The 24,961-nt window shown below is 41.4% G+C and overlaps 1 protein-coding gene across 2 annotated transcripts in view; it reads right to left on the reverse strand.

Annotated features, from left to right (window-relative positions):
• ppp4r1l (protein phosphatase 4, regulatory subunit 1-like) overlaps positions 1 to 24,961 on the reverse strand; it is a 92,348-nt gene that overhangs the window by 13,163 nt on the left and 54,224 nt on the right. For both annotated transcript variants that reach the window (XM_072238773.1, XM_072238767.1), the window contains 5 exons: positions 13,593 to 13,855; positions 11,161 to 11,253; positions 5,626 to 5,811; positions 2,031 to 2,192; positions 1,014 to 1,114 (listed from right to left, as the gene is read on the reverse strand). In XM_072238773.1, the coding sequence (XP_072094874.1) occupies positions 1,014 to 1,114; positions 2,031 to 2,192; positions 5,626 to 5,811; positions 11,161 to 11,253; positions 13,593 to 13,855 (805 nt within the window). The remainder of the gene's footprint in view (positions 1 to 1,013; positions 1,115 to 2,030; positions 2,193 to 5,625; positions 5,812 to 11,160; positions 11,254 to 13,592; positions 13,856 to 24,961) is intronic.

Below are 24,961 nucleotides of genomic sequence, written 5' to 3' on the forward strand. Positions count from 1 at the left end.
AAAAACAGGCCGTTGGCCCACTGAGTCCACAGCAACTATCAACCACCCAGTTACAATAATCCTACATTAATCCCATTCTCCCCTGAAGAACTAATGCAACTCCCTCGAGCATTCTATCAACTCACCTACGTAATGAGGGTAATTTATAGTGGCCAGCAGATCTTTGAGATGAGGCAGGAAACTAGAGCAGTAGGGAAAGCCAAACTGGTCACAGGGAGAACATGCAAACTCCAAACAGACAGCATCCAAGGTCAGAATTAAACCTGGGTTTCTGGGGCTGAGGCAGAGCTGCTACTAGCTAAGCCACTGTGCTGCGCCTACAATCCCTGATTTCTTCAACCACCTGTCTTATGTATCCTTAAACAGTGACATGGTTGCTGGTAGGGATGCTAACCTTTATATATATTTCACATTCTCTGGTGTAAAGAGCTGCACTAACCTACAGTCTAAATTTTGCTTATTGTACCTTCTGTCTACATAAATTTTTATGATCCCTTAATCTGAAGATATTCTAATACATCTCTTCCTTTCATTCAATAAACCTGAAATTTTCCTTCAGTAGTTTAAACACTGTAAAGCAGATGAGCCCAGTGAAGCAATTCCAACTAATGAGCAACTATCATACCAAGGTATCGGTGAACAGTCTGTGAATTAAAGAGCTTTCAAGTGGATTGGTCAAGGAAGAATGGGGTTACTAGAAGACACTTGCACCAAACAAAGGCAACTTGGACTTTGGTTTGCTTACAGTCCAACCAGTGAGCTACGTATTGCTAGATTTTTTGATAATACTCTTAAAACTTTTGATTTGAACTCAATAATTTTGAGCTGACGTGGAACATTACATCAATTGAGAATATAGGCTTATACCTCATACAGTATTTTCCCAATAAAATGAACCAAGCCACATAATTTAATGTTTTAATTCACATTGAAGAAAAGTTCTCAAGCTCACAACATGTTGTGAAAGAACACTTTCAGGTCTTTATAATGAGTATAAAGCATGGAATACCCACTCTGCTAATTCGTATCGAAAACGCCAATTCCTGCTGTTATCTGTTACCATGAACTCTTGGAGCTGGTACAAATACTCGCGTCGCTTGTCCATATGAAGCAGCTGTGAAAAGCACAATAAAATAAGCTCCAGAAAGGACAGATACAAGCTGCTAAACAACTTTCACAATACGCTAAATGAAAGTAATAATTCTTGGGTGACTAATTGTCTCAAATTTCAGAAGTATACAGTATCACTGGATTCAAAGGTCTTCACACATAAAGTGGACAGATAACAAGTACAGAGTCACACAGTACCACAGCACATAAACAAGCCCTTCAGCCCATTTAATCTATGACAAATATTCTGCCTAGTCCCGTCAACCTGCACCTGAACCATAGCCCTCCATACCCCTCCCATCCATGTACATATCCAAATTTCTCATGAAATGCTGAAATCTAACTCACATCCACCACTTCCGCTGGCTGCTTGTTCCACATTCGCACCACCCTCTAAGTCAGGAGTTGCTTAATGGTATTGGTCCAGAGCATAAAAAAGGTTGGAAATCCCTGCTCTAAGTGAAGTTGTTGCCCTCTCAGGTACCCCTTAAATATTTGACCTTTCATCCTGAACCTATGATCTCTGGTTCTAGTCTCACCTAACCTCAGTGGAAAAAGTCTGCTTGCATTTACCATACCTATACCCCTCATAATTTTGTATACTTCCATCAAGCTTCCTCTCATTCTTTTATGCTTGAAGGAATAAAGTCCTCACCTATTTAACCTTTCCCTATAACTCAGGTCCTAAAGTCCTGGCAACATCCTTGTAAATTTTCTCTGTAGCCTTGATATCTTTCCCATAGTTAGGTGACCAGAACTACAGAACAACAGAATCTCATTTTAAATGCTTTTTGTGGTAATTATGCACATTCAGTTTTATTTCACCTAACATTTATCACACTTACAGTATATTTAAGAATGCACACTTGAAATATAATTCAACTTCAAACTACCTAAAACATTGATCTAATGAAGCTTACTTTCAAGAAGTCGTACAGGTGCTTGAGGACTCCAATTCGCACTTCATCCAGATCTTTCAGGAATCCATTGAAAATGGGAAGCAGGTCAGCTGCAGTTAGTTGATCACCGAGGATCACAGCCAGCTCATGTATGGAAAAGGCCAGCGTTCGACGGACCTTCCACTATCAAAGATTAACAACAAAAGAAAATCAGAAAAATAAACACATAGAAAATGTTAACATTTTTATACATTTGTACAATTTACCTCGGTGTTGTTTGTTGGACCTTGCTATGCTCAAATAGGCTGTTGTATTTCTAATAGTTACAACAGTAACTATATTTTTGGTAATAATTATCAACTTTAAAGTATTTTGGGATACCACTAGGAAGATACCACATATATCCTTTACTCAGATACTTAAAATCAAAGCAAACAATATCAATTCTTATGGTCCTATAACAGCACTTTTTGATATATCTTATAATAACACAGGGAAGAAAAGGGTTAAACTGAATATACATAAAAAATGGCTGACAAATGTCTTTGATATTCCTCTGTATAAAAATATAGGGCAGATATGAATGTCATGGATGCCAGTCAAAACAAAAATCACTGCATGCCATTTTTTGGAAATAAAATAACATCTCTGAAACTTACAAAAGCAGCAAAAACTTTAAATAGTGAAGTTTGGAGAAATGCCTTACTAAGATCTATCCATTTGGTAAGCCATAGTATAACAGAACTGGACTTAAGGGGGCACAAAATGCTTCCAGACACAAGGGAATGTTCCCAATGCATCAATCAATGTCATATTTATGGGAGGCAGTGTGGGAAAGTGCTACCAAGTATCAGAACTTCATAGAACATAGAACATACAGTACAGGAACAGGATCTTTGGCCCACAATGTTGTGCCGAACCAATTAAATTAGTCAACTAAACTAATCCCTTCTGTCTGTACAATGTCCATGTCCTTCCATCTTCCTCACATTCATGTGCCTATCTAAATGTCTCTTCAAAGTCCCTAATATATCTGCCCCTACCACCACCCCAGACAGCACAGTTCAAGCACCCATCGCTCTTCCTCAAGTCTCAAAACTTGCCCCTCACATTTCTTTTCAACTTGTCCCCCTCACTTCAAATGCATGCCCTCTGGTATTTAGCCATTTCAACTCTAGGAAGAAGACACTGCCTGTCTACTCAACCTGTGTCTCTTATAATCCTAAAAACCTCTATCAGATCTCCCCTCAGCATCCACCACTCCAGAAAAAACAACCCACGTTTGTCCAAACTCTCATTATAGCCCATCCCCTCTAACCTAGGCAGCATTCTGGTAAACCTCTCCTGCACCCTCTCCAACACCTCAACATCCTTCCTATAATGGGGCGACCAGAACTATACACAATACTCCAGATGTGGCCTAACTAGAGGTTTATAAAGTTACAACATAACTTCCTGACTTTCAAACTCAGTGCCTTGACTAACAAAGGCAAGCATGCTATATATCCTCCTAACCACTTTATTGACCTGCATAGCCATTTTAACAGAGCAATGAACTTGGACCCCAAAATCCCTCATCAACACTGCTAACAGTCTTGTCCTTAACAGTGTATTGCCTCATTACAGTTCATCTACCAAGGTGCAATGTTTCACATTGGGCGGGGTTAAACCCCATCTGCCATTTCTCTGCCCATATCTGCAAATGATCTATATCCCGCTGTATTCTTTGCCCTCTTCTACACTATACCACCAATCTTTGTATTGTCTGCAAACTTACTAACCCACCCATCTACATTTTAATCTAGGTTATTTAGATACATCACAAACAGCAGAGGTCCCAGTCTAGGTCCCTGTGAAACACCACTAATCACAGAACTTCAACTAAATGATGTCCTATCAACCAGTACTCTGGTCTTCAATGGGCAACGCAGTTCTGAATCCAAATGGCCAATCCAACATAGATCCTAAGAATCTTAGTCTTCTGAATGAAACAGGACAGAGTTTTGAAGAACGGTGTCTGCAGGAGCCAGGTTCTTTGGGCAAAGAGGGGTCATCAAGACCTTAGAGTTACAGCCAGACATTCCTAACAGGAAATTACCAGAGAACTTTCCTGCACTTGTACAAAATGCAAAATTCATCTTTCGAGAAGATTGCAATGTCACTCCAATACACTGGAGGAAGAGGAGGTCAAGTCTTCTCCTCCTAAATATGGACTTTGGCTGACTTCCTTAATATAGCTGTGAGCAGCAAATGACATTGTGAACAATGGGACCTATTGCCTGGAAAGGGACAGAAACCAGGAAGCTGAAAATGACTGTGGCCTTGACCCGTGAAGCAATCAGACCACAGGTGTGGTTATATTTGAGAGTGTAGGTCAAACAGTTGAGCAAGAACAAAAAGAGTAGCTTGATTGTTGGCCTATTAAACAGCACAGTTTCAGGGGCAAAACCTGGTTGTTCTGTGAGTGAGTATGAAGTGCAGTTTTTCAGGCTGAAAATCCACTGCAGATGAATTTTGCATGTTGTACAATCAATGTCACTTGGAGATATTTCAAGCAGCAAAAATGTGCTAATAAGGATAAAAATCCCACCAGTAAGAAGTTCCCTGCATGAGATACATGCTTAAACTTGTTCCATGCTGGTTAAGCTAACTTTTAGCTGCATAATGTCATTGTTTCCAAATAATGCAAATCTGTTTCCAGCCCCAGCAAAATTGCCTCATACACACATGACACAGTACATTCTGGGGGGAATTAACAGGAATGCGTCAAGGCAATATTGTATGATTAGTATAAATGGACAGTTGGTGGTTGGTTCAGACTCAGTGGCCCACAGGGCGTGTTTCTGTGCTGTATGACTATAACTCTTCTTCAATAAACCAGCTCCACAGCATTGCAAAAGAGAAGCCAAACTCATAAAATACTGAGGGACAGATCAGTAATGAGAAATCTCTGATTTGTTACAGATTTTGCTGAGTAGTCTTTAATGAAGATTTCCTTGCACAGTAATTCTCTCACAAATGCAATCACTTATTTGGGAAAATTGAAGGATGAAAAAAGGGGGAAAGAATGATAAATATGATGTGCAAATTCAAATTAGTTTTGGGAGCTGATAAAAGAAAGATATGACAGTCTTAGCATGATTTTTTTTACACAAACAGATTTGGAACTTAGAATAACCTTACAATGCTTTCTTTGTTCCTTTCTGAGCATAAATTATTTTAATTTGTTTCCTCCTCCTTCCAGACTTGAGCTTTCACTAGAACAATGGGGCAAAAAAAAAATTGCCAAAGGAACTCAGTGGGCCCCAGCAACAGTGGAAACTCTTCATCTGTACTCTGCTATCTGACCCACTAAGTGCTCCAGCAGTTTGTATTTTTGCTCCAGATTCCAGCATTCACAGTCTCTCATGTCTTTATCTAGGGCCTGGTTCTTCATCCAAATTTTTTTTTTGAAGGATCAAAGTAGGATCATGTACCTCTACCCAACACCATCATTATTCACACTCAAATCAGTTCTTCCACAAAACTCATGTAAATAAGAAACAAATACTTCCCTGGTTCTGGTACCATGTATCATTAATTAAAACTTAAGGCAACTTTGGATTCAAATACTCGCCTGCACATCGGAAGCCAGAGTCTCATAAGTATTCTTTAAACAATGCCAATTCTGCCTGCCAAGGGTTAGAGCCACACCTGGGAGACTGTATGCACAGTGCTTTGTAATTTCGGTGTCAACGGTTTGAGCTCGGGAGGGATCTGTCATCGACAGGTACTGGTCCAGTAATGGCTGTGGAATAACATCCTAGTAGGATGAAAAAACACATTTTACAAGCAAGCAACAGCAAGAATAATTCCCTATAAGTTACCTCACAATTAAACTTAGCAATGTGAGAGAAATAAAGGATAAACTGAAGGTGCTTTTGGTTGAAAATAACATCACTGTGGGTCACCTGGACAAATACAGGTCTCAACCTTTTAAGTTACAAAGGGAACGGTGGGGACGGGTGGTTGGGGATATTCAAATTCTGTTGTTAAGCTCAGAGCCAACACGTCGCAAGATAAACCATAGGACAATAATACATAGGTAAGTCTCTCTGAATGACTTTCATGTTCTTTCTTTGTCCTGTGGCTATCTGGAGAAGACAAATTTCAGAGTTGTACATGGATCATAAATTTCAATAATTTATTTGATATAAACTTTGATAATAAATTAACCTTTGAAAGTGATGGAATTATTTAATGGGCTAAGAACATCTATCGATTGTCTCAGATCAATGATTCTTTTAGACCAGAAGACAAGAGCAGAATTAGGTCATTTGGCCCATCAAGTCTGCTCCACCATTCGATCAATGCTGATTTATTTTCCCTCTCAATGACATACTCCTGCCTTTCCCACATAACTTTGACGCCGTTACTAATTAAGTATCATCAACCTCCACTTTAAGTATATCCGATGACATGGCCTCCACAGTTATTTGTGGCAATGAACTCCACACGTTCACCACCCTCTGGACTAGGACTGCCAGAATGGGTAATAGCTTCTTTCCCCAGGCAGTAAGACTCTTGAATACTCTGCCATCACCATGGCCTTGTCACTAGGACAGCAAGCTGTTTACTATTACTGTACTGTTCTCCTGTGCTGTGCACTTCACATGCATTTTGATTATATTTTAACTTATTTGTGGGATTATTTTGTTTTACGTGGTGTGTGTGAAATATGTATTGTGGGTGCACCGTGGTCCAGATGAACGTTGTTTCATTTGGCTGAATATATGTACAGTCAGATGACAATAAACTTGAACTTGAACTCTGGCTAAAGAAATTCCTCATCTCAGTTCTAAATGGATGACCCTGTATTCTGAGGCTGTGCTCTCTGGTCCTAGATTCTCCCACTACTGGAACCATCCTTTGCACGCCCACTCTATCTTGACCTTTCACTATTTAGTAGGTCTAAATGAGAAAACCCTTATTCTTCTGAACTCTAGCAAGCACAGGCCTAGAGCCAACAAATGCTCATCATATACTAATCCTTTCATTCCTGGGATCGTTCTCGTAAATCTCCTCTGAACCCATCTCCAATGTCAGCATATCCTTTCTTAAATATGGACACCAAAACTGCTCACAGTACTCCAAATGTGGTCTGACCAATGCCTTATAAAGCCTCAGAATTACAATCTTAGTTTTATATTCTAGACCTCTCGAACTGAATGCTAACATTTTATTTGCCTTACTTACTGCAGACTCAACCTGCAAGATAATCTTTAGGGAATTCTATACTAGGACTCCCAAATTCCTTTGCACTTCTGATTTCTGAAATCATTCCCTGCTTAGAAAATAGTCTACGTCGTTATTCCTTCTAACAAAGTTCATGACCTTACACTTCCCTACACTGTATTCCATCTGCCATTTCTTTGTCCATTCTCCTAATCTGTCCAAGTCCTTCTGTAGACTCCTTGCTTCTTCTATACTATTTGCCCATCGACCTACCTTTGTATTACCTGCAAACTTGGCCACAAAATCAACTCCATCATCCAAATCATTAACATAGAGTCATAGAACAGTATAGCACACAAACAGGCCCTCTGACCCATCTAGTCTGTACCATTGATCTGCACTTGGTCCATAACCCTCCACACCCCTCTCATCTATGTACCTATCCAAATTACTCTTAAACTTTAAAATCAATCCCACATCCACCACTTGCATTGGCAGCTCATTCCACATTCTCACCACATTCTGAGTAAAGAAGTTCCCGCTCATGTTCCCATTAAACATTTCACCTTTCACCGTTAGCCCGTGATCTCTAGTTCAAGTCTCACCAAACCTCAGTGGAAAAGCCTGCTTGCATTTACCCCATCTATACTCCTCGGAATTTTGTCAAATTATGTCAAATCTCTCCTCAATTTTCTACATTCCAGGGAATGAAGTCCTAACCTACTCAACCTTTCCCTATAACTCAGGTCCTCAAGCCCAGCAACATCCTTGTAAATTTTCTCTGCATTCTTTCAATTGAATTTACATCTTTCCTGTAGACCAAAACTACACACGATATTCTACTTAGGCCTCACCCACGTCTTATACAATTTCAACATAACATCCCAACTCCTGTATGCAATGCATTGGTTTATGAATGCCAATGTGCCAAAAAGCTTTCTTTACGACCCTGTCTATCTGTGACACCACCTTCAAGGAATTATGGATCAGTATTCCCAAATCCCTCTATTCTATCACACTCCTGCTCACCATGCAGGACCTACCCTGGTTGGTCCTACCAAACTGCAACACCTTGCACTTGTCTGCATTAAATTCCATCTGCCATTTTACAGCCTATTTTTAAAGCTGGTCTGATGGGACTTCCGGTAAGATGGCGATAAGTTAATCGCTTAAAACTGTCGCTCCGTTTCACTTCTTACCTCCGCACTTCTTATCTTTTTTTTACCCCAAACTGCTAATTTTTTTTTTGTTATCCCACCTGCCTGCGAATATGCCTGTCCTACAATGGCTTTCAAGCCCTCTAAATCTGGGAAAAAAGAAGTCTCTGCGACTGTGACTGTCTCCGGCTTCTTTGCTGACATGATTGCCATTTTGGATCAGTACCAACTAAAGGTTATATCTCAACTTAAGTCCGAATATAAGTCTTCTTTCAGATTGTTAGAGTCAAAATTAGATCAAATTAATTCCAAAGTGGAGGATCATGCCGTACATCTCTCTCATCTTGACTCAGAGACCGAAGATTTAAAATGTCGTGTTCAGCAGCTGGGAGCTGTTTGTTCTAATTTGAGTGAGTATAACACCAAGTTATCATCAAAAACAGCTGATCTCGAAGCTCGGAGCAGAAGGCATAATCTACGAATCCTCGGTCTGCCAGAGGCTATCGAAAGCAGATCTCCTGTTGAATTTTCTTCTTCTTTGTGAGATTTTTGGGAAAGATACTCTTCTGACTTTACCCTAGTTAGACAGAGCTCACCGTTCATTTCTGGCCAAGCCTGACTTGGGCTCTAGGCCACGCCCAGTTATACTCTGTTTTCATCGATATCAAGTGAAAAACCTTTTGATTACGGAAGCACGTCGGAGAGGAAAATTGCATTATAAGGGTCATTCCATTCGTATTGTTGAAGATTATGCTCCTCAAGTTTTGAGGTTGTGCGCCGAGTACAAAGTCATTGTGAAAGAGTTCTACGATCGTGGATTCAGGCCCTCTCTGCGTTATCCTGCCCATCTCCGAATAACTCTTTGTACTGGGGACTAAAAATGGTTCAACTCTGTTACAGAAGCTCAGGAATTTATCGAAAGTCTCTCTGCCATTGCGACTCCTTCAGACACGATTTGATTATTTAAAATAGCCGATTAGTACTTTTTTTTCTCTCTTTGGTTTTTTTCCCGTTTTCTTTTTAAATTAAATTTTTAATTACTGAATTCTTTTTTATAGTTTTTTGCAGATATGGTACTCTGGATTATTACTTTGAGTTAAGTCTAATACTCTGATGGTACTGTTTCTCTTTCTCCTTATGTACAATTTTAATTCGTAGTACATAAGTTCTCTGTTTTTTTATGAACTGTTAATTAAACGAAGCTTATGAAGATATTCAGAAACTGGAAGTTGGGTTTAGGGGTAGTTTTTTTCTGAAGAGCTTGCTGCTGTTCTTTGGTAGCCTTCTTGCTTTGGGATTGGGGGGCGAGGGTTCCCTAATGCCAATACTATTTATACAACCCCTTAGATATCCTTTGTCTTATACTTTCTTGTCTTATACTTTTGCCCCACAGCTGTTATTTGAATGTTTGTTCCTATTTATGCCTACTACCCTTTATGCTTTTTTATATGACAATGGTTAGCCTGTTGAATCTTATAAGCTGGAACGTTAAGGGATTGAACCATCCTGTTAAAAGAAGGAAGGTGTTTTCACATCTTAAGCAGCTCAAAGCTGACATTGCTTTTTTGCAAGAAACACATATTCGTAGTTCTGATAATTCTCGCTTTATGTCTAGGTGGGTGGGACTAAAGCCGGGGGGGGGGGGTTTCAATCCTTATTAATCAGAATGTTCCCTTTGAGCTTCACGACAAAGTATTGGATACAAATGGTCGTTTTATTATCGCCTCTGGGAAATTGTTTAATAATAGGGTAGTCTTGGCTAACCTCTATGCTCCCAAATCAGATGATGTCGATTTTTTTGATCGTTTTTTTCTCTTTATTGCCTGACTTGAGTTTATATTCCCTCATATTGGGTGGCGGTTTTAATTGTTGGTTAGATCCAGTATTGGATCGATTCTCCTCTGTTCCTAGACTCCCAGGTAAATCTGCTCTATCTATACACTCTTTCCTTTCTAATTATGGTATCTCTGATGTGTGGCGTTTTTTCCATCCTATTGAGCGAGATTATTCCTTTTCTTCACATGTCCATCATACTTTTACTAGAATTGATTATTTCTTAATGGATAATCAGCTGATTCCATCTGTTCGCTCTTGTGATTATCAGAGTATATTGATTTCAGATCATGCCCCAGTTACCCTGTCCATAAATCTCCCTGGTTTCGCTCAAATGAATAAACATTGGCGTTTTAACCTGACCTTGCTGTCGGATAGTGATCTTATAAAATTTATGAAGGACCAGATAACTTTTCTTTTGAGTACTAACATGTCATCTGAGATCTCATCCCATATACCTCCAACCTGAAAGTGGTCTCACTGTGGCAGAAGAGGAGACCACAGACCACCATGTCGAGATGGGAATGGGAATACGAATTGAAATGGTTGGCCACCAGGAAATTCTGCTTTTTGTGGATGGAACTAAGGTGCTTGACAAAGTGATCCTCCATTTAAATCAGCTCTCACTGATATAAAGGAGGCTGCATTGGGAGCACTGGATACAGTAGAATAGATGATTCCAACAGATTTGCAGGTGAAGTGTTGCCTCACCTGGAAGGACTGTTTGGGGCCCGGAATGGAGGTGATGAAGGAGGTGAATGGGCAAGTGTAGCACTTCTGCTGTTTGTAGGGATAAGCACCAGGAAGGACATTAGTACGGAGAGATGAAAGGACAAGGGAATCACGGAAGGAGCGATCTCTGCAGAAAGCAGAGTTGGGGGAAGTAAAGATGTCATTAACACAAGCTGGAAATTGCATCACTCTAAACAGAACTAAAGTTTACAAACCTGGATTTTTGATTGATCGTCACCAAAAAGCAAACTGTTGTCATGTTCCATCTTCAATGTCCCAGCATCACAATGTGTTTTACTACTCAGGTTCTGAAAATGGAATATACAACTATTTACTACAAACTATTTAATGGTATAGGCCACCAGTAATGACTCCAAAAATCACACCCTCTAAGAGAACATTAAAGCAGATACCAGGTGAACAAAGGCTATCCCACTATACCTAACTGCCCTACATTTTATATCCCAAGACTATCATATTTTGTGTAATATAGTGTTAGCTGGAGAATGAATTCAAAAGGTGCGAAGTATTGCAGTCACTAAAATTTTACACTCTGCATCAAACATGTTAATTGCTTTGATGCTCAGTTGGTTGATTTTGGTCGTAATGAGAAAGTGATCAGATTTTTTGGGAGGAGGGGACAGATTGTAATTAATACTATCAAATCTTCAACAGGTCAACAAAACGTGATAGGATTAATTTTGGAATGGCAATGCATTCAAGTTGTATCTTGCATCTGCTTTAGATTTCCAACTCAATTAAATGCAGGGGTTAACAGAAGTTCTATTTCAACCAAGCCCCTTCTCTACTATATGGTACCAACCAACACCTTGGGTACTGTATGCATCCTTATCTACCACCCCACAAGCCTCCGCATCCAGCCCATCATTCTCCATAACTTCTGCCATCTTCAACAGGATCGTATCACTTTATCACATCTTTACCCCGCACACCCCAAAATCTCACATTTTCCACTTTCCACACAGACCACGCTCTTGGTGATCCCTTGTCCATTCATCATGCCCACTGATCTCCCTCCTGGCGCTTACTCTTGCAAATGGTGCAGGTCCTTCGCCTGTCCATTCACCTCCTTCCTCACCCCCATTCTGGGCCTCAAACAGTCCTTCCAGGTGAGGCAATGCTTCAGCTGCAAATCTGTCGGGGTCACCTACTGTATCAGGTGTTCCTGATGTGGCCTCCTCTACATCGGTAGATTATTAGACGTACCGTAGATTGGGGGACAGCTTTGTTAAGCACCTTCACTCTGTCTGCAACAGGCAAGATTACCCAGAGGCCAACCATTTAAACTCCACTGTCCTTTCCCATTTCCATTCCCATGCCGTCTAAGGGCCCCAACCTGAGAGTAGCCAAGTCATGGCAGTAGAGGAGAAGCAACATCTCATATTCTGTCTGGGTAGCTTCCGATCTGATAGCATGAACATTGATTTCCCTAACCTTCAATAAATTCTAACCCCCCTCTCTCCTTCTCTATTCTGGCACTCCTCTTACCCCTTCTTTTCTTTTCACCTGCCTATCAATTTCCTCTTGTGCCCCTCCTCCTTCCCTTTCTCCCATGGTCCGCTCTCTAGTCCTATCAAATTCTGTTTTCTCCAGCTCTTTACATTTTCCACCCATCACCTTCCAGCTTCTCACTTCATCCTTGCTACCACCCACCTATCTTCCTCCTCACCTGGCTTCACCTATCAACTGTCAGTTGTACTTCTTCACACCACCCCCTCCGAAAACCTTCTTATTCTAGCTTATTCCCCCTTCCATTCCAGTCCCGTCGAAGGGTCTCAGCCCAAAATGTTTATGACTCTCCATCAATGCTGCCTGACCTGCCGAGTTCCTTTAAGTGTGTTACTCTGGATTTCCAGCATCTACAGAACCTCATGTTTATGAAGAAAGCCTAATGTGCCTATAATTATCCACTTGATTTTCTCATAGTCACAGGAACATCTTGACTAAGTATAATATCTTAAGAGGTCAGCACTCTGCAAATCACAAAAATTAACAATTTTCCACTGATAAGAAGGTAACCTCAGCTAGCCTGCCAAGATTAAAAATGCACCAACTGCAAATGTTATAGGCATTTGTGCACATACAATTCTTTTAATTGCACTCTGAAGCAACACCACACATCGAGGTTTGTCACAAAGGAAACACATAATATTTCAAGGTTGTACAGTTCATAGTCAGTTATGTAAATGCAGCACCACACTCTACATTGTGGGTCCATGGCGGAAGTTGATAGTTTCCTGATCAGTCAGAGCATCAAAGGGCGTGACAAGAAGGTAGGTGTATGGGGTTCAGTGGATTCAGGATCAGGCATGATGGAATGACAGGGCAGAATCAATGGGCTGAATGCCCTAAATTCGCTCCTATGTCTTATGGTCTTATTGTATAGAAGTTAAACATTGATAAATGGATATCCAAAAGGTTGACTGTATTTTTTGTCTCCTCGGACACTGCCTGACCTACTGAGTATTTTTGTTTTTATTTAATGGTATAGTATGCAACATGCAAGACAATAAGTATGTAATATCAGAAGGTATTCAGTAATATAGCAGACCTAGTCCTGTGAAACTCCAAGATTTAGATCCAAGACACATGAAATCAAATCAAAACTTGAAAGATATTAACTTACCATAATCTGTTCATTTTCATTAGATTCAAAACATTCAACCAGGAGTTCCGTCGATGACCTTGAAACTTCAACTGTTGCGTCCAAGCCCACCGACACATCACCTTTGATGCACATAGTGTCTGTGGGTGCAGCAAGTACTGGACTGAAGAGTGATGTATTAGCCTGGACCTCTTCTGTATTTTCAGCATCAGGCGACAATTCTTCTCCTGGTGCAGAATCCAATCGTGCAGCTCGAAGTGCGGCACTAATCACCTGTACCTGTGCTGCAAAAGGAAATCAAGCACACCCATTAGAGACTATCAGCTACAGACTTCATTAAATTTTCAAATCAACATGTAGTACCTGGGTTGATATGATAGTTCTGTCCTGCAACCAGATACTTCACAATGGATAGTAAATAGCAGCTCTTGTGAAATATAAACTTACAAGGAAAAGAGAGGTAAACATATCAATGAAATGGTCATAGGGTGAGCTCAAGTGAATGGAGTGGGGAAAAGGCTGCTTTGCAACATAAAATCCTGTGCTGTTAAATAAATATTGCATAAACAAAACTGGGCCAACTATACCAAATAGGAAACAAATGAACTATTTAGAATGTAAAGCAAGCAAATAAAAGGAACAGTATAGTTACTTCATCACTGCCTTTAGTTTGATGTTGCTAATATCAAAGTCAAAGTAAATATATGTTACCATATACTACCCTGAGATTCATTTTCTTGTGGGCATTAACAGGCAAAGAAAGAAATACAATAAAATTTATATATACATAAAATTGTAACAAAATGATGTAAATCATTTACAGGAACCCTTAGGTTCGTATGTTAATGATGCAAACAGTCTGCTGGTTATAAAGCGGAGGGGATTATGTAGAGAAGTGAAATATAGTGTAGGAAGAATCCCTTGCTGCACATCAAATGAGGCTAGTTACAAAAAAAAAGACTTCTTTTGAAATATCTCTGATCACTTTCATATAAAGTGACATGCTCTAAGTACTGTCACATAATTAAGCACGTAGGATAAGCTTCTCTCAAACAGTAATGTAAAATAGGAGCAGGAGTAGGCCACCAAGATTCTCAAGTCTGTTCTGTCTTAACTCCACTTCTGTGCCAGTTCCCCATATATCTTAAATATTTTAACAGTCAAGGAATTGATCTATCTCCAACGTAAATATATCCAGTGATTATGGACTCCACCATGAGCAGAGAATGCTTTGGATTCAAAGGTTGATAGAAATCTAGAACCCTTTCCCCTAAAAAGATGTCACAACTAGGTCACTTCAAAACTTGAGTCCCAATGAAGTCCATCAGTATAAGATACTAAGAGATTTTTAACCCAAGTGGGTAACTGAATTAAAATAGAGATCAACCATCCTTGAATTAATAAGTGTTAACTGATTCAAAGGACACAATTAACCTCAAATTTTGTTCCAGTGTCCCTTGGAATGGAAATAAAACATGATTAAATATGCACAGATATTAAATAGATTTATTGAGGGGAAAATGTAGAAAGAGGAACCCATTTATCCATGAAAGGAAAACGACCGTTCATACTAGAGACACAAGAGATTGTCAAGGTGCTGGAAATCTTGAGCAAGGTATACAAAATGCTGGAGGTACTCAGCAGGCCCTGATAAAGGGTCTCAGCCCGAAATGGCAACTGTTCACTTCCTCTTATACATGTTGCCTAACCAGCTGAGTTCCTCTAACATTGTGTGTGTGATTCATCCAAACCCCTAAATAAAGCCAGTTTTGTTCTGCGATGCAGAAGCAAGGACTTAGCAAATACGGGATATATGACCTATTAAAGGAAGTCAAACTTGATGCCTAAAGTTAACTTGGTTACAGGAAGTTGGGAATACTCATTAGCTGGCTTTCTGCTGGAAATCCAGAGCAATACACACAAAATGTTGGAAGAAATTAGCAGGTCAGAAGCATCTATGGAGAGGAATAAACAGTCAATGTTTCTTGCCAAGGCCCTTCATCTGGACGGGAACACGAGGTGTTGTTCCCCTAACCGGACAGTGGCCTCATCGTGACAAAAGGCCATGAACCAACACATCGTAATGGAAATGGGGATTGGAATTAAAATGGTTGGCCACCAGGAAATCCTATTTTCTGCAGATGGAGCAAAGGTGCTTGACAAAGCAGTCCCCCAACCTACATCAGGTCTTACCAATGTAGAGGAGGCTACATAGGGAATACCAGATACAGTCAACAATGTAGACTTATTTTTATAGTTCCTCCTTTATTAAAATCATAATATTTTGCACTCTTCAATAGTTACAACACCTGCATTGTCCCGCTCCTCAAAAAAAAGCCAAAAATATATTCTGTTCTCATTGGCCAAGTATTTATAAAATATCTTTACATCTCATTTGGTTTTATGTTAATATTTTTTTTCATTTATTGTCCTTTAGATAGATAGATACATACATACATACATACTTCATTGATCGCAAAAAAAATCACAGTGTCACAAAAATTACAAGTGTACAGATATAAAAATATTAGAAGAGAAGTAAGGAAGAATAAAAAGCAAGTTACCTCAAACAGTCAAACAGGAGAGGGTCATCACTTCCCCGGCTATAGGTTGACTCATAGAGCCTAATGGCTGAGGGCAAGAATGACCTCATATAGCGCTCTTTAGAGCAGCACAGTTGTCTTAGTCTATGACTAAAAGTGTTCCTCTGTTCTGCCAAGGTGGCATGCAGAGTGTGAGAAACACTGTCCAGAATTGCCAGGATTTTCCTTAGGATCTTTTATTCTACCACAGCGTCCAATGTGTCCAGTTTGACTCCTATAACAGAGCCAGCCTTTATAATCTGTTTATTGACCCTGTTGGCATCACCCATGTTGATGCCATTGGCCCAGCACACTACCACATAGAAGATTGTTCTGGCAACCACAGACTGGTGGAACATGAGAAGGAGGGGCCTGCGTACTCCAAAGGACGCTAGTTTCCTCAGGAAATTGAGGCGATTCTGGCCCGTGCTCCACTCAAGTCTGTCATCCAGGTGCACCCCTAGGTACTTGTAGGTCCTCACCACATCCACATCCTCACCATCAATAGTAACAAGAGAGCAGTGCAGACTAAGTCCATCACCATCTCCTTTGTCTTACTGATGTTGAGCTGCAGATGATTCAGCTTGCACCACTTGACAAAGTCCTCCACCAGGGCCCTGTATTTGTCCTCCCATCCTCCCTTTATACGTCCAAGTATTGCTGAGTCATCAGAGAATTTCTGCAGATGACTTGACTTAGCGTTGTATCTAAAGTCCAAGGTATACAGGATAAACAGGAAGGGAGCCTGTGTGGGGCCCCAGTACTGCTTATAGCCATGTCTGACGCGCAGCTCTGAAGCCTCACAAACTGTCCTCTGCCAGTCAAGCAGTTCATTTTTCAGGATAAAATGCAAGTACCAACCTGCATTGTACAAAGCTTTTCCCCCAGTGTTGAACTGGAGTGGGGAAGGAGGGGAGCTGTTAGTGCTGAGGGAGCATTGGGTGCCTTGACATCTGGACTGGTGTGCTGAGGGGGGTGTGATCACCAGCATGTGACGTGAAATTTGTTAACTTAGCAGCAGTTCAATGCAATACATAATATAGAAGAAAATAAAATAAAAATAATAATATATAAGTAAATCAATTACAGTATATGTATATTGAATAGAATAAAAATCGTGCAAAAAACAGAAATACTGTATATTAAAAAAAGTGAGGTAGCGTCCAAGTTAATCAACCTGATTCTGATTCTGAACAGAAGGGCAATTGCCAAACCTATTGAAGAAATGGTTTAACTCATTCGCCCATTCACACTGCATTCTGAGGCTCTGCAGCTAGGCTGATTGAAGCCAGTGATGTTCTTCATGCCTCTCCACACCTCCCGAGTGCTACTCTGCCCAAGCTTCTTCTCCAGCTCTCTCCTGTACTCCTCTTTAGCCACCTTGATCTTCTCCATTAGATCTCTCTACGCGTGTTTCAATTCCTCCCTGTCTCCTGATCTAAAGGCTTCTCTTTTTGTGGTTGAGAAGAGCCTTCAGACCACTGGTGAACCATGGTTTGTTGTTAGGGAAGCAGCGAACAGTCCTTGATGGTATTCTTTGCATTTCTGGTCAGATGCTAACCACATTTCATTGGCTTTGTATCTGTACTCAGCACAATGACAATAAAGTTGAATCTAATCTATTACAGTGTTCACACAAAAGTTGATGTAGGCAGTGATGCAATCAGGAAGTCTGTTAATGTCCTTCCCATATGGTACACAAAGCACATTCCTCAAAGCACAGTAACCTCAAAGCAGCCCTTCAAAGCCTCAATAGCCTCTGGAGACCACTTATTTACTATCCTGGTGGTAGCTAGTTGCTGCTGTACACTGGGTTTATACAAGGGCATGAGGTGAATCAGGTTGTAATCTGATCCTCCAAGTGGTGGGAAGAGCTGCGGAGTTGTATGCATCTGTTACAATTGCATACAGAAGATCCAATGTTTTATTTTCTCTTGTATGACACTCTTGTATAACCTTGTTCCATATTTTCCTAACACCTTTAGGTTTCTTGTAGTGTTGACCTCTTGGTAATAGACATAGGCTTCTCCTTCATGCATTATAATATCCTGTATTCTTTATAATCATAGAACCACATATTTGTTATGGCTCAGGAGATCATTCATTCTATAAAGTTTACACTGTTAGTAAAGCAGCCCACCAGTTCCTTTACCCCACTCATTCGCTTTACCCTTCCAATTATTCTCTTTCAAGTGCCCATCTAATTCCGTTTGAAAGCTTTAACCGATGGAAGCGATTTTCATATCTTATCTTGAAATACTCAAATTCACTTGTACCTTTCGGTTAAAATTTTAAGAGTGCCTGATCCTTAAACCAAGAGAAACAGCTTTCCTAAATTACCCTGTGAATCCGTTGTAAACTTGTATGGCTGTATCAAATCTCTTCTTAACAATTCCAGCTTCTCCATTCAAGGCCTTATATTGAAATTCCTTAGAGACCCAGGAGACTGCAGCTGCAAGAATATGGAGTAACAAACAAAACGCAGGAGCATCTCAATGGGCCAGGCAGCATTTGTGAATGGAAATGGACAGCCAACATTTCAAGTTGAAACCCTTCATCTGGACTGAAAGAAAGAAGGGAGATGGGCAGTGTAAAGAAATTATGTGGAGTAGAGCAAGTGAAATATGGATCCTGGTGAGGATGGGTGATCAGCAAATGGAGGAGGGAAGAGTGGAAAAATGAAGAGGCTGGAAGGTGATAAGGGCAGGTGACAGAGGGCTGCAGATGATGAAATCTGGTAGGGGAGGAATATAAATTGAATCAAATAAAGAGGTGAGACGGGTAGATAGGAACAGTGGAGGGAGGAGACCCAGTGGGAGGAGTGTATAGGTGATGGGCAGATGAAGTGGAAGGAGTAGGAGAAAGAAATAAGGTGAAGGAGGCTGGGGAGATCAGGAGGCGACAGAAAAGGGGGCAGAGTGGGGCATTTTACCTGAAATTGGAGAATTCAATGCTCATGTCTTTGGCTGTAAACCACCCAGGTGAAATACAAGGTGACACTCCTCTAAATGGTGCTTAGCTCATCTTGGCAGTAGAGGCAGCTGAAGACAGGTATCAGTGTGGGAATGTGGAGAATTGAAATGGCTAGCAGCTCGGCACAAAGCACCTGGTTTCCTGAAGCTCCCGATTGTTAGCCATTTTGATTCTCCCTTCGCATTCCCATACAAGTCAAGTCATTTTTATTGTCATTTCGACCATAATTGCTGGTACAGACATAGTAAAAACAAGACAACATTTTTCAGGACCATGGTGCTACATGAAACAATACAAAAACTACACTGAACTACATAAAACAACACAAAAACTACACTAGACTACAGACCTATCCAGGACTGAATAAAGTGCACAAAACAGTGCAGGCATTACAATAAATAATAAACAATAGGCACAGTAGAGGGCAGTAGGTTCCAATCCGGACTGACTGAGGTCTCCCAGTCAGGAAGTCTAGGATCCAGTTGCAGAGGGAGGTGTTCAGGCCCAGTAGGTTCAGCTTTCCAATCAGTTTTTGAGGAATGATTGTGTTGAATGCTGAACTGAAGTCTATGAACAGCATTCGAACATGCGCGTCTTTTTTGTCCAGGTGAAGGGTGATGGCAATGGGGTCGGCTGTTGAACGGTTGGGACAGTACACAAACTGCAGGGGGTCCAGTGAGGGTGGCAGCAGGGTCTTGATGTGCCTCATGACGAGCCTCTCGAAACACTTCATGATGATGGATGTGAGTGCAACGGGACGGTAGTCGTTGAGGCAGGACACTGAAGACTTCTTTGGCATGGGGACGATGGTGGCGGCCTTGAAACACATAGGAACAACAGCGCTGCTCAGGGAGACATTGAAGATGTCAGTGAGAATCTTCGCTAGCTGGTCTGCACATCCTCTAAGCACTCTGCCAGGAATACTGTCTGGTCCATCAGCCTTCCATGGGTTGACCCTGCACAGGGTTCTCCTCACATCGACCACGGTAAGACACAGCACCTGGTCATTTGGAGGAGGGGTGGTCTTCCTTGCTGCCACATTATTTTCCACCTCAAAATGAGTGTAGAAGTTGTTCAACGCATCTGGGAGGGAGGCATCACCAGCACAGGCAGGTGATGTTGTCTTGTAGTTGGTGATGTCCTGAATGCCCTTCCACACGTGCCTCCTGTCACTGCTGTCCTGGAAGTGGCTGTGGATTCACTGGGCGTGGGCACGCTTTGCCTCTCTGATGGCCTGGGACAGTTTGGCTCTCGCTGTTGTTGGGGCTACCTTGTCGCCTGCTCTGAAGGCGGAGTCATGGGTCCTCAGCAGCGCATGCACCTCCGCGGTCATCCATGGCTTCTGGTTAGCGCGTGTAGTAGTGATGGTCTTGGCCACAGTGGCATCATCGATGCACTTGCTGATGTAGCTCGTCGCTGATGCTGTGTTCTCCTCTAAGTTGGTAGAGTCACCATCGGTTGCAGCCTCCCTGAACATGTGCCAGTCAGTGTGCTCAAAGCAGTCTTGAAGAGCAGAGATGGCTCCTGCCGGCCAGGTTTTCACCTGCTTCTAAACTGGTCTAGAGCTGGGATTAGCATAACAGAGATATGATCTGAGTTACCGAGGTGGGGGGCGGGGATCTGCCTGACACGCATCGGGAATGTTCGTGTAAACAAGGTCCAACGCATTCTCCCCTCTTGTTGCAAAGTCCACGTTCTGATGGAACCTGGGGAGCACTGACTTAAGGTTCGCGTGGTTAAAATCTCCGGCGACAATAAACAGTCCATCAGGGTGCACGTTCTGCCGTTCGCTAATAGCCCCATACAGTTCACAGAGCGTCTCCTCAGCATTAGCGCTGGGGGGAATGTAGACACCGACTATAAGGACAGTGGTGAATTCCCGTGGTAAATAAAATGGTCTGCATCTAACAGTTACAAACTCCACGCGATGAGCAGTATCTGGAAACCAGCACGGAGTTCTTGCACCATTCCGTATTGATGTAAGCACACAAGCCACCACTGTGAGTCTTACCAGAATGAGCTGCATCTCTATCTGCTCAAAACAAGACAAGCCCGTCCAGCTGAATGGTGGCGTCCGGGATTCCATCAGTGAGCCACATTTCGGTGAAAACATACGCACAGCAGACTCTGTACTCCCTCCGAGTATTTCGTGGAGTCGGATGTAGTCCAATTTATTGTCCAGGGAGTGGACATTGGAGCGCAGAATGGACGGGAAAGCCGGGCGGCTAGGGTTTGCTTTTTGCCTGGCATGGGCTCCTGCTCGCTTTCCTCGCACGCTGCTTACGACGTCCCCACCTCCGGCCACCGGCATCAGGCGATTCCAAGGACTGTAGGCCTGATCCCCTCGGCAAGCCAAGGTCATGAGGTTTAACCAGCAGATCTTCATGCAGGTCTGACATGTCTTGGGAATTTTGGCCTAACCCAAGTTTTATATAGGTTTAAACCTACCTTATTTTACATTCAGTAATTCTACATATGAATCCCAGGATCACACAGCTTTCCTAACTACTGTCCAACAGCTCTATCCCTTATGCAGAAACACACCAGGACCCTCTGCACCTGCACACTCTTTTAGAATTCTGCTATTTAATCTAATGTATGTCGCCTCTCATTCCCATCTGGACCAAGTTAAGTGTGGCGATTCTTTACTAGCTGTCCTTCCAAGATCCTTTCATACATAACGTTACCATTTGTCCAGGAAAGTAGATCCACATTAAGCTTCTTCTGACACCTCCTCACCCATTCAGTCAATATGTCCATTTGTAGCCTACTACTCTCTTCCTCACTCCTTTAACACAATTCCAAGCTTTGGATAACTTTCAAATTTGGAAATTTTACTTTGCACAAACATGTCTAAATCATTAAAGTACATTTTTTAAAAATCGTCCCAGCAGTGATCTGTCAGGAAAACCACAAGCTTCCATCTTCCAATCTTTCTCCCTTCTGCCTGCCTCACTCTACACTTGACAGATATCGGACAAGCTGGAGGGTTCCCTATGAGGCAAGATACTGGCATCATACCTCAAGGACCCATATCACAAGATATCACAATAACTATTGACAACTTTCTGTGTTTCAGTTACTAATATTCCTGATTTTTAAATGTTACTGGAAAATAGTAAGTTAAAAAAAATCACAACACTAATCAAAAAGATTAAAATAATATTATGTGAGTAAATTACCTACCCTTCATAAGAGGATCACAGCTCTAAATCACATGAAAAGAAGTAGTCCCAACACTGACCCCTGCGGAACCCCACTCACTGGCAGCCAACCAGGAAAGGTCCCCTTTGTTTCTACTCTTTGACTTCTGCCAGTCAGCCAATCTTCTGTCCATGCTAGTATCTTTCCTTTAATACCATGGATTCTTACCTTGTTTAGCAGCCTCATGTGTGGCACCTTGTCAAAAGCCTTCTGAAAATCCAAGTAAACAACATCCACTGACTCTCCATTGTCTATTCTGCCTGTATTTTCCTCACAGAATTCCAACAGATCTGTCAGGAAAGATTTTCCCTCAACGAAACCATGCTGACTGGCTTATTTTATTACGCGCCTCCAATTACCCCAAAACCTCATCCTGAATAATGGAGTCCAACACCTTGCCAACCACTGAAGTCAGGTTAACTGGCCTATAATTTCCTGTGTTTTGCCTCCCTTCCTCCTGAAAGAGTAGAGTGACATTTGCAATTTTCCAGTCCTCCAGAATAATTCCAGAATCTAGAGATTCTTGAAAGATCTGGACTTGCCTTCGCAATTTCTTCAGCTACCTCTTTCAGAAACCTGAGGCATAGGTAGCTCTCAAACAGCTGTTCCCTTTAGAACCGCCAGTCTGCACAATTTAGATTATCACAGGATAAAGTTGAAGTCAATGAATCTTGTACAAAAAGGGGCATCATTCTAAAGTTTTCATTATTTAGGACAATACAGGTTACCCATTAAAACTTTCACAAACTTCTGTAGATGTGCAGTGCAGAGTATATTGACTGGTTGCATCAGAGCCTGATATGGAACCATCTATGTCCTTGAACAGAAAATCCTACAACAAGTAGTGGATATGTCCCAGTCCATCATGTGTAAAACCCTCCCCATCATTGAGGACATCTACACGAAGCATTGTCACAGCAAAGCCGCATCAATCATCAGGGACCCGCATCCCTCAGGACACACTCTCTTCCCGCTGCTGCCATCAGGAAAAAGGTACAGAAGCCTCAGGACTCACACCACCAGGTTCAGGAATAGTTATTAATCCTCAACCATCAGGCTCTTGAACCAAAGGAGATAACTTCACTTGCCCTATCATTGAAATGTTCCCACAACCTATGGACTCACTTTCAAGGTCTCTTCATCTCATGTTCTCAATATTTATTGTTTATTTATTTCTCTTTGTATCTGCAGTTTGTTGTCTTTTGCACATTGGTTGCGCATCCAAGTTGGTGCAGTCTTTCTTGATTCTATCATGGTTATTATTCTATTATGAATTTATTGAGTATGTCTGCAGGAAAATAAATCTCAGGGTTGTATATGGTTACATATATATACTTTGAACTTTGAAGACAGGGGATTATTAATTTTGCTCAACAATATTAATGAGTGCTATACATTAGAAAAGTCTACTTTCTGCATTATTTACAAAGTTTTTAAGACGAAATCTGGATGCCCCTGGTGTAATTGGCATGCTAATGTAACAAAGCGCCTCGACTTCTGGAGTGGTGCTCAAGTTATATTTGGATTTTACTACCAGAAAATCCAAATGCTTGTGTGGGTTCTGGAGATGTCACAAGTCACTTACATAGAAGCAGACCTTCCTACTGAATCTGATTCAAGCCTGTTTCTACAATGGGGACAGATATAACCAGGTCTGAGTCTACAAGTCCAGAACTTGAAACAGCCTGCCATATGCCTTTTATTTAGTACTTAACTTTTACTACACTTCTCCCTCAAGGCTCCACTGTAATACCCCAGCCTAATTTCAATCCCTAAAACCATGTGATCTTGACCAATACCATCCCCTCCCTACTAACCAAAGCATTGAACTGGTCCACAAGGTCTTGATCATTCCTGTCTAACAGTCAATCTATCTTTACTATCCATTTCCTACCTGAATTCTGCAATTTGCTCTGCAATGGTCCACCACACCTTTCAGCTTGAGAACTGTACAAATGCTGTTCTAATGCACACATTGCCTTATTGCTTCAACCCTAAACAACTGACACCAGATTTCCACCCCCTCACATATACTGGTGAAATGTCTAAACAAAATCAAATGTTCAAAGAACTCATTCTGAGAAAAGGAACAAAGACATTGACTGGTTTCGTCCTTCCACAGATGATGCTCGACTAGCTGAGCTCTTCCATCATTTCTGCTTTGTTTCAAATTCCAGCACCTACAGTTGTGTTTATTTTCCCACAGTGCTATGTCTTAATGCATATTAATTCAACTTTCCTAGAGCAGAGGATGTTCCCTGCCATTGTGTCTCATATAGAGTCATTGAGAAACAGAGGAGTACAGGCCTTCGGCCCATCTAAACCATGCCGAAACCATTTAAACTCCCTACTCACAACGACCTGCACTGGGACCATAGCCCTCCATATCCCTACTAGCCATGTATCTATCCAAACTTCTCTTAAACATTGAAATCAAGCTCGCATGGACCACTTGCATTGGAAGCTCATTCCACACTCTCATGACCCTCTGAGTGAAGAAGTTCCTTTCATTCTCTTAAACTTCTCAACTTTCACCCTTAAGCCATGACCTCTAGTTGTAGTCCCACCCAACCTCAGTGAAAAAAGTCTGCTTGCACCCTATCTACACTCCTGATAATTTTGTACACCTCT

This window comes from Mobula birostris, chromosome 2 (assembly GCF_030028105.1).
Source record: "Mobula birostris isolate sMobBir1 chromosome 2, sMobBir1.hap1, whole genome shotgun sequence".
In the NCBI taxonomy this organism is placed as follows: domain Eukaryota; kingdom Metazoa; phylum Chordata; class Chondrichthyes; order Myliobatiformes; family Myliobatidae; genus Mobula; species Mobula birostris.